Raw genomic sequence first — 15694 nt, forward strand, 5'->3', positions numbered from 1 at the left:
GCTCTCAAAGGTAGTGACTGTCGGAAATGTCCAGGCCATCATAGATGGCATGGGATTCCCAAACTGCGGTGGGGCTATAGATGGGACTCACATCCCTATACTGGCACCAGCCCACCAGGGCAGCGAGTACATTAACCGAAAGGGCTACTTTTCAATGGTGCTGCAAGCTGTGGTGGACCATAGGGGACGTTTTACCAACATCAACGTCGGGTGGGCGGGCAAGGTTCATGGTGTTCAGGAACTCTGGTCTGTTTAGCAGGCAGGCACTTTCTTCCCGGACCACAAAATAACGGTTGGGGATGTGCAGATGCCTACAGTGATCCTCGGGGACCCGGCCTACCCGCTAATGCCCTGGCTCATGAAGCCCTATACAGGCGCCTTGGACACTGAAAAGGAACTCTTCAACTACCGGCTGAGCAAGTGCAGAATGGTGGTGGAGTGTGCCTCAAGGAGATGGCGGACCTTACTGACTGACATCAGCGAAAAGAATATCCCGTAGTTATTGCTGCTTGCTGTGTGCTCCACAATCTCTGTGAGAGCAAGAGGTTGAGGCAAATCGCCTGGCTGCTGTTTACGATCAGCCAGACACCCGTGCTGAGAGAATATCCCAGCGAGCGATATGCATCAGGAGGCTTTGAAAGCGAGTTTCCTCGCAGAGCAGGGTAACCTGTGACTGTCCACTTGATTTTAAGAGAGCCTGATCATAAACCAAGTTTTCCCCACTTCCCAAGGACGTTTTAAAACTAAGGACATGTTTTAGTAATTAATAATAAATCTTTCGTTGACTTTGCATTTCTGTTTATTCGTTGAAACATGGAAGCATTCTGTGCTGGTTAAGGTGTGCACTGATGGGTGGGTTTGCAGGAAGGGGCGAGGGTGCTGTCCTTGGATAGGGGTTACCATGACGGCTGTGGGTTTGGGCGTTGGAAGGGGAGGGTGTGGGGAAGGGTGAGTATCTGCCCCTGGATGAGGTCTCTTTTGGGGCTCGTGGCACCGGGAGGATCGTGACTACGGTCCAAATGCATGTGAAGGAAGCCTGCCTTTACATTCGGGGATGTCAGGCACCAGGACCCTGCACAAGCATACACATCAAGGAAAGAGCAGCATACACCACACAGACTGTCCCTGGTGCCTAGTGACTGCAGTCTGTGTGTGCCCTGCAGTTGACCCTGCAGCCAAGTCTGTAGCATGGCACTGTGGGCTATGCAGTGACATTACAATTCCCCACAGAACAACAGAAAGTCTTCTGACACCAGAAACGTGAACAGTCAGTAACACCAAACCGCTTTTAATAATGTAATACACAGTGGGGGTTTGAACTTGGAGTTGGGACTGGTTGATGCTGTAAAGAAAGAGCTTGTACAAATTTACACGACAGTTGTCTCTAACATTATCGGTGTGCTGCGGTGCAGGGACAGTTCTCACGGCCCCTACCGCCCCTCCGTCTTGTCACTTTGGGTGAGGGGACAGGACTTCTTGGCGTTGGAGGCGGTTGCAGATGCACTGCAGGGGCTCTCTCCTCCTGACTGCGGTCTTGCAGAACATCTACAAGGCGCTCATTAGACCAAGCAGCGTTTGAGTCGCCTGCTGGTCTTCCTGCCGCCACCTATCCTCCCGTTCCAGGTGTGTGCGATGCTGCTGACACAGGCTCTCCCTCGACTGTCTCTGCTCTGCCGCCTCCGCTCTGGAGCTGGCCATCAGTTCCTGGAACATGTCGTCCCTTGTCTTTTTCTTTAGCCAGCCTCTGCCAGTCCGGGAAGGAGCCGAAGCTGTGTGATGTGAAAAAGTAGGTGATTTCCTTGAACACATACATGTTTGCCAACAGTAAACACAGTCTAGTCAGTTTCAGTTAACAAGACCAAAGAGGGAACCAAGTCTCAGGAGATCTCAGAACTAGTCCGAGATTTCGGAATACGCTCTCATTGGCGGCGCCATTGCACTGGAGGAAAGATAGCTGCATCCCTCTTGCACAAAGTCCTGGTAAGCCTTACAGTACATACTGCTTATCAGTTACTGGTTAGCTGTGCTCTCCTGCTAAAGGCAATGTGCAAAGCAGAAAGGATAAGCCTTTAGCAGCCCCTCCCGCCAGCGCGATCAATGCATGCTTGTTCTCTGTGGACTCGCACGTGGCTGTTAGGCGAGGTCATTGTTATGCAACCTAATTGTAAACCATTAACAATAGTAACACTACACTAATTGCCCTACTTAGATGCAGTATTTGCAGACCGAGATCACCCTGAGGCGGGTCACTCGTGCCCAGAAAGACCGCATGTTCTGCACAGACCAGGACCATATGCAGCAATGCTAGTAGAGGCGATGGTTCCACTCTATATTCGGATGTCCTGGCGTGGAAGAGTCTGCTTCCTCTTCCACCTCATGCGGAGGCTTTGCGAGGAACTGAATGACACCTTCGTAGAAATGTCGCTAGAGGACTATTTTTCTATCCCCATTTGTGTGGACCTTCTCTTTATATAGTTTAATATATATTATAGTTTAATATTTAGAATGTTTTAATTTGTAAATATTTAGAATTTCTTAAAGTCCATTTGTGTGGACCTTCTCTTCATATACTTTAATATATAGTATAGTTTAATATTTAGAATTTTGTAAATACTGTTTCTATTTTTCTATAACAATGTTATAAAAATAAATGTTTATACGTGTGTTGCACTTACCGCCTGATCCTTCCCTGATTCCGAGTCCTGGTTGGAGGTTGGTAGGGGATCTCTGTGAGGGTGATGAAGAGATCCTGGCTGTCAGGAAAGCGGGAGTGGGTTCCATGTCGCCTGCGCCGTCCTCTAAAGACCCTTCCTCATCTTCCCCATCGGCGAACAGGAGGGGAACTGTCACTATTCCGTCCTCGGAGTCCACCGTCACTGGTGGGGCACTGGTGGCAGACCCACCTAGAATGGCATGCAGTGCCTCGTAGAAGCGGCATGTCTGGGGCTGGGCGCTCTGACTTTTTGATACCCTTGTCTTAGGTCCTTCACTTTCACGCGGCACTGCATCGCATCCCGGCTGTATCCTTTGTCTTTCATGGCTTTAGAAACCTTCTCGCGCTTGTTGGAGCGCAGCTCCGAGAGCACAGACTCCTCGCCCCACACAGCGATTAGATCCTGGACTTCCCGGTCACTCCATGCTGGGGACCTCTTTCTATTCTGGGATTGCCCGGACTCCTCTGCTGGAGAGCTCTGCATCGTTGCAGGTGCCGATGTGCAACCAGAACGTCAGATTCAAACCGCCCAGACAGGAAAATGAATTCAAAGGTCATTTCCTGTGTGGCTGGCCAGAGAATCCAAGCTCGGACTGCTGTCCAGAGCGTCAACAGAGTGGTGCACTGTGGGATAGCTCCCGGAGCTGCTAAGTTCGATTAGCATCCACACCAAGCCTAATTCGAGCTCGTTACTCCACCTGCCGGGTGGAGAAGAGCCCTCTAGTTCGAATTAAATGGCTTCCTGGTGTGGACGGTTGAGCGGTTAGTTCGAATTAACGCTGATAAATTCGAATTAAAGTCCTAGTGTAGACCAGGCCTTGCACTGCTGTCTTGAGCAGTGCAAGATGGTATATTCTTGAAGTACAGTGCTGGGAACTGGGGGGATTCGGCTGGTGCCTTTCTCTGTGATTCATGAGTGGCTCTGGGAGCATTCATGCAATCTGCGTGTGGGGTTCCACATGCAGTTGTGCTGAGTGATCACAGCACCTAGAGGGGTTTGCTGCTTATCATTTGCAAAGCATTGTGAGAGACAGCCCAGGCTGGAGAGTTAAGGGGGTACAGCAGTCCCATGGTCCCAGGCTGCACCCCAGGGATCCCATCAAAGAGGGGATTTGTCTTCCTGCTTCCCTGGGCAATGATCAATATCCCCAGAGCATGAAACAGAGAATAGAAGAGCTTGAATCCTCACTCCCTTCACAATCAGATGGTTCTCCTGCCAGACTCTTTGCTACTCCTGCCTTCTCACACCATGCACACATGTGCATGCACACTCTCACACACATTCTCTTTCTCTATCTACGTTGTTTCATTGCCTTGAAGAGCTCCTCCAGTTTCAGGGCAATGCTCAGGTCGCCCTTGACACACAACCCGCTCACGTAGGCACTCAGAGGATGAAGTTCACCTGAGAAGAAAGCCTGCAGGTCATTTTCCATCATCTCCAGAATCACATCAGGGTTGCGCTCAGGGTCCCCACGGCCAATCCGCCCACTGCCTGCAGGGCATGGATATATGAGAGAGGGAGAGAGAGGGGATCAGTATCAGGGTTTCACATCTAACACCTTGGGGAAGCCAGAGGCCCTTTGTGTTTGGTTTGTTTAATGAAGTGAATTTAACACTGGTGAAAGGGGACAGTCCCCTCCCTCCAGCAGCAGGGCAAGCTTCTCCCTACACTGCTCCAGCAGCATCCCAGATGGGAAGGGATGTCCTCCTCCACACCCTCTATGCTGAGGGCACCAACAAAGGTGCCAGTTAATGTCGAGGATGCTGGTGAGTTACCGAGCAACATGGCTGCCCATCAGCTAAGAAGTGGAGATCACCCAGATAATGTGCTTTAGGCCAAGCAGCCATTGGAGGGGAGTGTCTTCCTGCCACCTTGGGCTACAGGTGGACAACAACTAGCAATCCCACACCACAGTCACTGCTTGTTATGGAGATGAGCAGGAGACATATTTCTGTATGTAAAATTTTCCATCTAAATGTGTTTTTTTTTGAAGGAATATTGGGTTTTTGTTCTCCACAGAAAACTGATTTTTTGTTGAACCACCAAGTGCCCAAAAACTGGAATATTTTCAGCTGCAAAACCAAAATACTTCTATTTGGAAATGCTGCCGCGGTGCCTGATAGGAGTTGTAGTTCCGGCGCTTCATGCTCCTATTCTTCCTGTGCCAGCCAGGCTGGATTTCATCTCCCATGGTGCATCATTGCCATGAAAGGCATGGTCATGGAACAGTGTGGTATCACGGGAAATGTAAAGCTATATGCCATTCCTATGCACCCTTTTGTGGCTGAATGTGACACTGCAGGTTAGCTCTATCTTATATTCCCCAGTTGGTATCAAAACGTTCCTCATAAAGGATCTGGACAAGTGCAAGCCAAAAAACAAGCTAATCAGAGTAAATGTGTCTCCTTTAATACGATCTCACCTCAGACCCTGGCTCATAACTCCTCAGCTCAGAGACCTCACAGCAAGGTGTCAGAACCAGGCACCTCCCACTGGGCCTGAGTACTCTCCAGGCTGATTGATGGGTTCTGCTAGTGCTGCCTGAAGAGAGTCAGCAGGCCTGTTTTTAAGCTCAGCAGCAGGTCGCTGGCTGCTCAATGCTGGGCCCCGCAGCTGTGATGGATTGTGCTCCAGCCCATGTCCCCTTCCTGGCTCCTGACTTGGGCTCTGACCCTTTGCCCCCTCAGCCCAGTTCTAACCACTGAGCTGGGCTGCCAGCGCCCAGACCCCTGACACAAAGTCTCTGAGCCTAGTCAGGTTCATCTTCTGGAGCCTAGGAGAGAGAGATATCACCACCCCTTGCAACCTGGATTGCTTATGTTATATCCTTGGGGCAGCCGGTGTAGGAAGCAATCACTTGAGGCCAGAGAGCAGGCAGCTAACCAAAACCTCCATTTTATTTACAGATATACAGAGAGCTCACACAGCCGGTTGAAACCGGCTGAGCTAACCCATAATAATCTAACTCAGTTGCCATAGCAACAAAAACCATGACAACCAAATACACAACAGCTTATAGTCCCATCTCCTGCTCAGCGTCCTGTTTCTGTTTACACAGCAGAACAGGGATCCTCCTTGATTATACCCAAGCTGTCTTGGTTGCGAATTCTGGCTGACCCATGGGGTGCTACACCCCTATACAGAGAACAAATACTACCAGGAGCTTGTGTTAGAGAGGAAACTGGGGTGCCTCACCCCCCCACCCCACCCCCGCCAAACTACAACTCCAAAGTGGCACCATTTCAGAACCAAAATATTTCAATTATTCACTGAAAAGTTGATTTTTTCCAACGAATTCCCCCAACTCTGCATTTTCCAACCAACTCTACTAATGAGTTCAGCTCTCTGTGTGGGGAATAAAGAGCATGCACACACTTGCACCCACACACAACACAGCTCAAAGTCCTCACCCACCAAAGTGCCTCTCAAACACAGGGAGAATAAATAGCAGTGACCTGCAGTGAGATCTATGAAGTAGGTGCTCTGAGCACCACTCAGAAGTATGATGTTGAACTGGTAGGAAGCTCCGACTGTGCTAACCAAGGACTCAGAGAGGAACAGCTCCACAGCTGACAGCCAGGGGCGGCTCTAGGCACCAGCAAAACAAACTGGTGCCTAGGGCGGCAAAATCTAGGGGGCGTCCCCTGCTGCCGGGGGGGGGGGCGGCAGGCTGGGCCGGCGGACCTGCCGCAGTCATGCCTGCGGGAGGTCCACCAGAGCCCCGGGACGACTGGACCTGCCGCAGGCATGACTGCGGAGGGGGCGCTCGTCCCGCGGCTCGGCTGGACCTCCCGCAGGCATGACTGCGGCAGCTCAAGCAGAGCCGCCGGACCCGCGAGCCGTCCGCAGCCATGGGAGGTCCAGCCGAGCCACGCGGGACCAGCGGTCCCTCTGGACTCATGCCCGCGGGAGGTCCGCTGCTCCCGCGGCTCCGGGGCGCCTCCCGCGCATGACTGCTTGGGGCGGCCAAAAAGCTAGAGCCGCCCCTGCTGACAGCAGCTCCTCAGGGCTAGGTTTCCTCCTGCTGCTGCTACTGGTGGTGGTGATGGTAGGAGCTGGTGGTTCTGCCTCATTCACTGTCACCACACTGTCTGCTGGGGACAAAGGTGTAGAGATGGGTTCAGGGGCACCAGGGTGATTGGGATGAAGTTAGCTGTCAGCCCAGGAGTGGCAGGGATCCAAAAGCCACTGTCCAGTAAAGCTCTGATGAGCGGTCAGAAAGGAGTCCCCTAGTCCTTCCTGTCCATCCATCCTCTATCGGCCACACGTATAGCACGCGAATTCCCATTGTATCAGGGTATTATATTAACCTGCTACAACATAAAAACAGAGGAGAGTGGTATTGTGAGTCCTGTTCTAAGAGTTAGGATGATCCAGTGGTTAGGGTAATAGTCTGGGATTTAGGAGACCCAGCTTCCATCCTCTGCTCTGCCACAAGTTTCCTGTCTGAGCTTGGGCAAGTCTCTTAACCTGTCTGTGCCTCTATATACTAGGGATAATAGCACTGCCCAACCTCTGATGGGGGCTCTGCAGCTAAATACAATTGATTGTGAGGTGCCCATATACTAGGGCAAGGGTTTGAGAAGTACCTAAATAGACAGTCCTCATTTAATCTCTTCTTCCTGTCCTAGTGACCATTAAAGAGACATTTGGCAACACTCATTGCACAGCAGCATCAGAGATACCAGTTAATCCCTCCTCTCACAATGGGAGGTGTCCTCGCACCTCAGTTGCTGCTCTACAGTCACTTCTGGCAAAACTTTGCCACAACAGACATGGTCTGTCCCACTCGGGATCTGAGAGCCAGATTCAACCATTGATGCCTATAGACATCCGGGCTGTTTAAAAGCCAACAAAGCTGTTTTCTCCTCCTGAGGATAAAAGCAGAGCACGTAGCAGGCGTGGGAGAGGGAGGTGTAGCCGGGATGGTTACCTGTCTCAGGACTAGCTGCTGCTGCCACCGCCATGCTGTTGCTAAAGAAGTGAGCAGCCAGCTGCTGAATGGTGCTATCTAGTCCTTCAAACCCAGGGATCGGGGGTGTCATGGTCAGAGGTCCGGACAGACTCTCTTGGGAGGGTTGCAGCATTGCCTCCAAAATCAGCTCAACCCGATGCACTTCCAGGCCCCAAGACTTGGTCATGTCGTTGATTTCAAGCTAAAAGACCAGCAGCAAAGCAAGAAGCAAAAACATCCCAGTCAGATCTGGGTAAGTGCAAAGCAACAGACTATAATGGAGCATGGAAAGGACCCCTTCCACTCTGAGCTCTGGCTGAGCAGGCTGCATGGAACGAGAGAGGCCCCCAGAGTATGCTCCATTCCCTCCTTGTAGTCCTGAGGTGTCCTCTGTGTATCCGCCTTATCCTCTTTACACCTGGTAGCCCTTCGCTTGATTCCCCCTGAGGCATTCTGCCTGCCTCTCTCCTGTGACTGCCCCACAGGGGCTGCATCTCCACCTTATCCTGCATCCTACACACCCCAGCACACCTCTGGCTCTGAGACACAGTGAAACCTTGAGAGTCCACATAGTCCCTTGTGGGCTGACTCAGAGTGCAGCAGCTATAGTTTCCCTCCTTGGTCATCATTTCTGTGTGTTACATAGCTAGAGAATTAGGGATTCGGGTCCTGCAGCTGGTGAGGCACAGACTGCAATGGGCTGCTTCACTTTCCATGTCACAGCACAGGAGCAGGGCCCAAGGTCATAAGCAAACCCTCACCGGGAGCTGGTCCCCAATCCGCAGCTTCTCCGTCTGTATCTCCCTCAGGTTCTTCTTCAGCAAGGTCTTGGTCATGGCGTTTTGGGCCGTCATTCGGATGGCTGCATTCAGATCCTTCACCATCATGACAAACAGCACTGGATCCTGTTGAGATGAGTTCCTGTCTGCATCCTGTAAAACTTGCCCATACCGGTATTGCCCTGGCCTCTTCTTTTGTCATTCAGTGTTGAACGCATTCTAAGACAATATGCATTTCCTCACCTTTTGGGGGCGAAGCCAGACTTTAAGGCACCTGCTCCCCTACTTGGTGTAAACTTTGCTTATGCCAATCAGAAACGAACACAAACAGGTTTTGGGCCCCATCCCCTATGACACTTCTATGATGTCATAGTTGGTACTTTAGGCCTGCCTGCCATGTGCAGGCAGGGAGAGGAGAAAGAAAAACGAGTCCTGTGTATCCTGTGTACACCTGTAACCGAGCCTGATCACCTCGAAGCCTCTCTCTCAGCTCACGTGTTTCAAACAGAGCTTCTACGTTTGCCGGTCGTTATGCGTTGGTTTGTATTTGTAAGTATCAGTTACTACTAAATGCTGCATCTTTGTTTATAAATATTGTTAGTAGATATTTTAGTCATTGTGTGTTTTAAGTTTCATTAACTCTATTAGCTAATCATACGCTGCTCCCTTACCCCTTGTAATTATCCCCAATAAAACTTTAAATTGATTAACTTTAGTTGTGTGTGTGTGTCTGCAGTTTGCATCGTGACTCATATTCTCCTTGCATCCCTTACCAATATAGTCTATTGCCACGTGCAGCCTGGTAAATAACAGGCCTGCATTTTCTTTCGCCCCTGCGTGTACGTGGCAATCCACAGATCCCACACCCGGAACTGGATATCGGCCCCCATGGAGATCACGGCTCCATCCTTGGAGGTCAGCTGTGAACAGCAGCATTAACAAAGAGGGCCTAGATCCTCCAAGGTATTGATTCAATAGAAGTTAAATGCCCACATACCTTGGAAGATCTGGACTGCTATCCCCCAAATTCTGATTCCTGACCAGTGGGGCATCCCTGATTCATTTAAACAGGCAAAACAAAATGTAGGAAAACCCCACAAACCAACCTCCACAAATCTCAAACCAAACCTTATTTATAGAGTTACAAAAACCCAAATGAGTTAACTCCCTCTCCTTCATTTCATGCATCATGAAAAATGTGTCACGGACCATGAAATATGGTCTTTTGTGTGCTTTAATCCTATACTATACAAATTTCAATGGGGAGACCAGTGTTTCTCAAATTGAGGGGTCCTGACATAAAAGGGAGTTGCAAGGGGGTTACAAGGTTATTTTAGGTATTACCACCCTTACTTCTGGCTGCCTTCAGAGCTGAGTGGCTGGAGAGCTGCAGCTGTTGGCCAGGTACCCAGCTCTGAAGGCAGTGCCCTGCCAGCAGCAGCGCAGAAGTAAGGATGGCAATACCATACCATGCCACTCTTACTTCTGCACTGCTGCCTTCAGAGTGCAGAAGAGAAGAATGGCCGCTGTTGACTGAGGGACCAGCTCTGCAGGCAGCAGTGCAGAAGTAAAGGTGACAATACCATACCGTGCCATCCTTACTTCTGTGCTGCTGCTGGCGACGGCTCTGCCTTCAGAGCTGGACTTCCGGCCAGCAGCCACCGCTCTACAGCAGCCCAGCTCTGAAGGCAGCACCACCACCAGAAGTAGCATAGAAATAAGGGTAGCAGTACTGCAACCCCCCCTACAATAACTTTATGAGACCACCACCCCGCCACCCCGAACTCCTTTTTGGGTCAGGACCCCTATAATTACAACACCGATAAATTTCAGATTTAAATAGCTGAAATCATGAAATTTATGATTTTTTAAAATCCTATGGCCATGAAATTGACCAAAATGGACTGTGAATTTGGTAGGGCCTTACTGATGGCACTTCTTGGTCCTTCTGGAACCAGATGCCAATGCAACCAAGAGACTGTGCTAAGGGCTCCTCTTGTGTAGTTTCCACCCCAAGCAGACATCGGAAGTACTCAAGATTTCATCAGGCAACCTGTCAGCGTGAGCCTTCTGGCCGAATGTTGCTGTCTTAGGTGAGTATCTGAATCAACTTTAAGGTACTTGTCCAGACCCAAACGCTACACCCTCACAGGGTCACCCAGCACCAATCGGGGGGGGGGGGGGACACAATTCTACCCCCTCCCTCACCCTGTGTCTGTCTTGTCTATCTAGATTGTAAGATCACAGATGCAGGGGCCATCTGGTACTCTGTGGTTGTCCACTTCTTGCACAATGGGGCCTCATTCTTGGCTGGCCCTTAGACACTGTCATAAAGAACATGATTATTATTATCGATGTAAGCAGGGTCTGAATGAATTCTTCCCTGACAGCTAGCTGGGAGGGAGGGAGACTTTAGGTGTGTTCATGTAAATACAGTTTGCTCTTGCTCTGCTTAGATATCAAGCAGATAGAGTGGTGTGTTGCTCAAAGTAATCAACTTTGGCTGGTGTTGGGTTACAAATCATTTTAGTACTGAATGCAGGGGCAGTGAAATGCTATTACCAATGTTGTCAGTATTGTATGAATAAAAGGGAACAGAAATTTGCTTAACCTGTCCCAAACGAGAGGGTCCCCCACAGCTGAAAGGACCTTGTTAAGCCAGGGGCTCGAATGCCAGAGCCCTGTGACAGTAAGAGGGGTGGGGACAGGTGTCCCAGCCAGGAGATGTGGGCCCTCTCCAGGGGTCCTCTCCAGACTGATTTAACCTGTTCCTCCACACTGTTAAAAGAAAGTGCTAAATAGGCATCATTAGGAGCCTCTTTATTATTTTAAAGGCTCAATCAGAGCTGATATCAGTTGGGGTGGGACTATGTTCTGCACAGAGTTGAAAATTACTAAGAGACTGGTGTGCAGAGGACAGCAGAAGGTGACTGACAGTCGGCTGGCGAACAAGTGGTTGGTGAGGCAGTGAGCAGAACAAGCGGCTGGCGAGGCAGTGAGAACAAGCGGCTGGCAGGACGGCCAGTGCAGAGGAACCATGGCTGATGGGGCGGCCAGCCAAAGCAAGTGCTCAGATGGTGAAGCAAGCAAGGTGCCTTCTTCCCCAGGTGGGAGGTGAACTCACACAGATGCACCTCTGAACCCTGGGTCTTCTCTGACCAAGGACAACCACTGTGAGTGGGGTATGGTAAGGGAGCAGAGAGTGGCACAGAAAAGGAACTTTTGGTCGTAGAACTCAAGAACATGAGGCGGAAAGCACTGCCCCACACACGCTGGGATGGGTATCCTGCTCACAGTTTTATGATTATGAATCCCGCTTGTGGCATTTTCCCTAATTAATGTTGGGTGACTTCCCTCCTTTCATTAACACTCAAACTCTGTGCTTGCGAGTGGGAAACTATTGCCTCTCAGGTGCGCCTAGGGGTGATGTGTAATTTTCCCAGGTTATGGGGTTGGGGCTCAAGCCAGTTCTGTGTTGCATCAATGGAAAGGAACTCCTAGATATTGAACCCAGCCCTGGTTGCTGCTGGCTCCACGTGGCAGAAGGGTTACATTAACAACATCATCTCAATTTCAGATCACACAGATTTGCAACTAATAATTTTTGTTGATGAGACATTTGTCTTTTGTCCATGGCTCAAATCCCTCTCCCCATTTCATTCTGAGTTGGAATAAACACCAACCTGGCCCAAACCACCAAGGTTGGGCTGGTCTAAATCACAGCCAAGTTCTACAAGAGTAGTGATTGTGGGTGCCTACCTGGAGATACCTGAAAAGGACCCGATTTTCACAGGTGGATGCTCAGCACTTTTGGAAAAGCAGATGTCACTTACCTTGGACACCCACAAATTCAGGCACCCAGAACCACTGGTTGCTTTTGAAAATCTTGGCTCAGCATGTCCCCGGAAGGCTGTATGGAAGGAAAACCTGGCCTGCGATCTCATGATATTTGGCCTCAGTTCATCTAAAAGGTTTGTGAATCTGTACTACAATTTTACAACTGGAATGAAAGCCCAAAGCATGCAAGATTCAACATGTGGCTTTCACTAGGAAGGTTTGCAAAGGTCTATACCCTGATCTCTTCAAGAGGGTTGCAATGGATAACCAGGCTCATTGGAGAAGCTGCCCCATCACATAGCAAATCCTCCACCTTAGAAATGGATGTAGCTCACCTTACGTGGTGGCACGTTAAAGGCTCTTGTCCTCAAGTCTACTAGTTGCCAGTGATCTATGAATGGCAACAGCAGGACCATGCCTGGCCCCTGGGGGGCTCGGATCCGGCCCAAGCGGAATACAGTCATTCGCTCATAGGCAGGGACTTTCTGGAAAGGAAACATTTAAATCAAATAGGCAGAAGGAAAAACACACATTGGGCAGTTTAAGAAAAGTCATTTCTCTGTCCCTACAATGCCTGTGCTTAATGCACAGTGCTCCCTCTAGTGGTTGGCTCTGGCAAACATAAGAGCCCCACATAGCTAATGAAGCTCATCCTTTTGCACCAACAGTAAGGGTTTGTGCTTCTGGTGTGGAGCTCGTGGGTTCAATCCCCAAGGACAACCATGGTCTCTGCTGCATCTGGCCATGATTCATTACATTCAAATCAACTGAGGAGAAAATGAAAAACTACTGAGATCTCTAAAAGTCATTTGGCCCCACCTGCAAGGTATACCCTTCTCTGACAGGTGACCCCAGATGTTTGCTTGTAAACTCAGTACTCAGTAAGCTGAGCAGAATCCCATGTCCAGATGAGGCACACTACAGGCAAACTGAGCTCCTCCAACTCCCACTGGAGTCAACAGGAGTCAAGGTTACGTGGCACCTCTCAAGACCAGGAGATCCCTAACTTTTAGATGCCACAGGCTGCACTGACAACTTGCCAGTAGCCTGCAGCTGCATTTACCTTGAATATACATTTACACAAATTTTAATAGTAGAAAATAAAGACACTCCTCCCTTCCAGTCCCCCAAGAAAGCCTCTTGCACTCACACCTGGAGCATTGCCAGGCTTCATTCATGATGATTACAAAGCCTTTTCTGATCCTCAGGAGAAAGGTGCCCTAGAAATGCAGAGAGAGTACTGTGTGCACCAGTGGCAGCCTTTGCGCTACAGGAACTCCTGATGTTATACTCGCTATGGACTAGCTGGTGGGTTGGCTCTAGTCTGGAGAGCTGGGTCTTATCGGCAGCGCAAAGGGGTTGGCCTGAGGTGGAGAGAATGCTGCCACTCCTGTCAGTTGGCTTTTATGCCATAGGTGCCCACTGGAAAGGCTGCAGCAGTACACAATGCAGTGAGTATACAGCTTCTTAAGGACACTCCAAGCAGCAAAAAGGGCATCGTTGCCTTTCCTCAGACTTTCCCCCTCCCACCACCACCTGGATTTAGGGGGAAGGACCAGGCATTATTTCCCACTTACTTTCAAGACAAACCATCCGGAGATGGGGAAGGTGATGACCATCAGCAGGAAGGCCAAAGATGTGACAATCCCATGGCAAATCCATGACAGACAGCACTGGGAGGAACCTGTAGGAGAGAAAGAGAGGGGCAGGGAATGAATTTGGAGAGAGCAGCAGCTCCCCAGTCCCTCAGCATCGCCCACAGCTTGGTCTCAGGCCCATGGCCTTTCCCTTGTTTCAAGACACACATGCAGCGAACCACAGAAAGCAATCCTGGGATCTCATAGGCAACTCATGGATCCACCCAATGACCATGGTCACAGATCTCTGCCCTGGTGCCCTTCAGCAGCATTGTCCTTGAGGGGAATGCCATAAGCTGGAAACCACCCCAGAGACAGAAGGGGCTGCCTCAGCTTCAGTCTGCTCTGTTACATCAGCCTCAATCCACTGAAGTCAGTGCAGTGACTCCAGATTGATACCAGCACAACACAGAGCAGCATCTGGCCCGGTGTCTCTTGCTCTTGGTCAGTGAACATCCATATGCCTAACAGCATTCACTGAGGACCACAGGAGACAATCCCCAGACTGGACTCCCCCAGCCTGCCTCCATCTTGGACTCTTCCAACCCCTGAATCCCCATAGGGCCTTATTCTGCTCAACCCAGTGCAAGTCAGGAGTAATGCCAGCACAGTCGTAGAGCTGCAACCTGCATAAGGCTGGCGTGAGGGAGAGGCCAGTGTTTGCAGGGGCTATAACCACCAAGGTGAATGATGATGCTTGGGCCAGCAGAGAAGGAAACCTTGCTCCCCTGTCCTGTACTCACCTTTCATTTGCAGGACCTGGTCCCATGGGTCTTGCACATGCCCAAAGGAAAATAAGCTCTTCTGAGATCCATAGACTCCAATGCTGGACTGTGGGAAATGGTTATAGTCCCCCAGTGGAAGAGCTTGATATCCTGACCGGCTGAACATGGTCCAGTTTACCTCCTAAGACTTTCAATAATCTCTCCATCCCTTCCCCCTGCACACCCTGCCGGTAAACTGACTGGTGGGAGTCCCCAGGGCAGCATTCAGTTCCTAGTGCTTCAGACTGAACAAATAATCTGCTCACTCCCCACGAACATCAATATCCAATTAGCTCAAAGCACAGCCACACAGTCCTGCTTGATTCTTTGAATCTTGCAAGTGGGTGCCGTTCTTACCTGCAGGTTAACGTAAAAATCCCTGCACACCCAAGCTGTTTAGGAGCAGGGGAAAAAAGATACCAAGAATGCTTCAAGATGCTGCATAAAAAACAAACAAGTCTTTACAAGTGACTCTGAATCTGAGAAATCCAGTCACACGATGGCTCCTTCAGGGGGCCTTTGCAGGCCAGAGGGGTAACAAAATATAGTCCTTGCTTGCTTGCATTCTACACTCAAACACAGTTTTTGTAGCTAGCCAGCAGGGTTCTGGGTGATTTCCAAGCCCCATCAGCACCATAAATAAAGACAAAACACCTGACAGTCAAATGCCAAACAGCTGCACCATAGCTTTTCAATACCAGGCCAAGGGCAATTCTTAAGCCTTAGATCAGAAATCATTGCTAATCCGAGGTGAGCCATCACAGAGCAACATTAAGGGCTCACTCCCCAGTACCCTGATCCAATTCCCTCCCCTGGCTGCTCAGAGACAATCCTTCCTAGGCTGGAGCAGTGAGTGTCTTCATCTGCTTTGTGTCTCCTCTGTAACGCCAGCAGATCCCTTTGTAGCCCTTGCCAGTTGATCTGGTCTGTCTCCTTCCAGGCAGGGATGCGGGCGCAGTAGCACTTCCTGGTTTTCTACGTCATGTGGGCACTGAGAACAGTACTGGCT

The 15694-nt window shown here is 50.1% G+C and overlaps 1 protein-coding gene and 1 long non-coding RNA gene across 2 annotated transcripts; one reads left to right on the forward strand and one right to left on the reverse strand.

The window, feature by feature from the left end:
* Window positions 1–3536: 3536 nt before the first annotated feature.
* On the reverse strand, window positions 3537–15650 carry STOML1 (stomatin like 1). The gene is made up of 7 exons (XM_039491024.1): window positions 14665–15650; window positions 13862–13968; window positions 12620–12769; window positions 9303–9367; window positions 8430–8589; window positions 7648–7870; window positions 3537–4205 (listed from the first exon to the last, which is right to left on the reverse strand). Exons 1-7 carry the CDS (start codon window positions 14810–14812, stop codon window positions 4006–4008), a joined length of 1053 nt encoding a protein of 350 aa, XP_039346958.1. The 5' UTR covers window positions 14813–15650; the 3' UTR covers window positions 3537–4005.
* On the forward strand, window positions 8939–11816 carry LOC120373123. The gene is made up of 3 exons (XR_005585401.1): window positions 8939–8996; window positions 10406–10540; window positions 11330–11816. It is a non-coding gene; the product is annotated as an uncharacterized LOC120373123 (long non-coding RNA).
* Window positions 15651–15694: the final 44 nt, after the last annotated feature.

Source organism: Mauremys reevesii, linkage group 10 (assembly GCF_016161935.1).
Source record: "Mauremys reevesii isolate NIE-2019 linkage group 10, ASM1616193v1, whole genome shotgun sequence".
NCBI lineage: Eukaryota > Metazoa > Chordata > Testudines > Geoemydidae > Mauremys > Mauremys reevesii.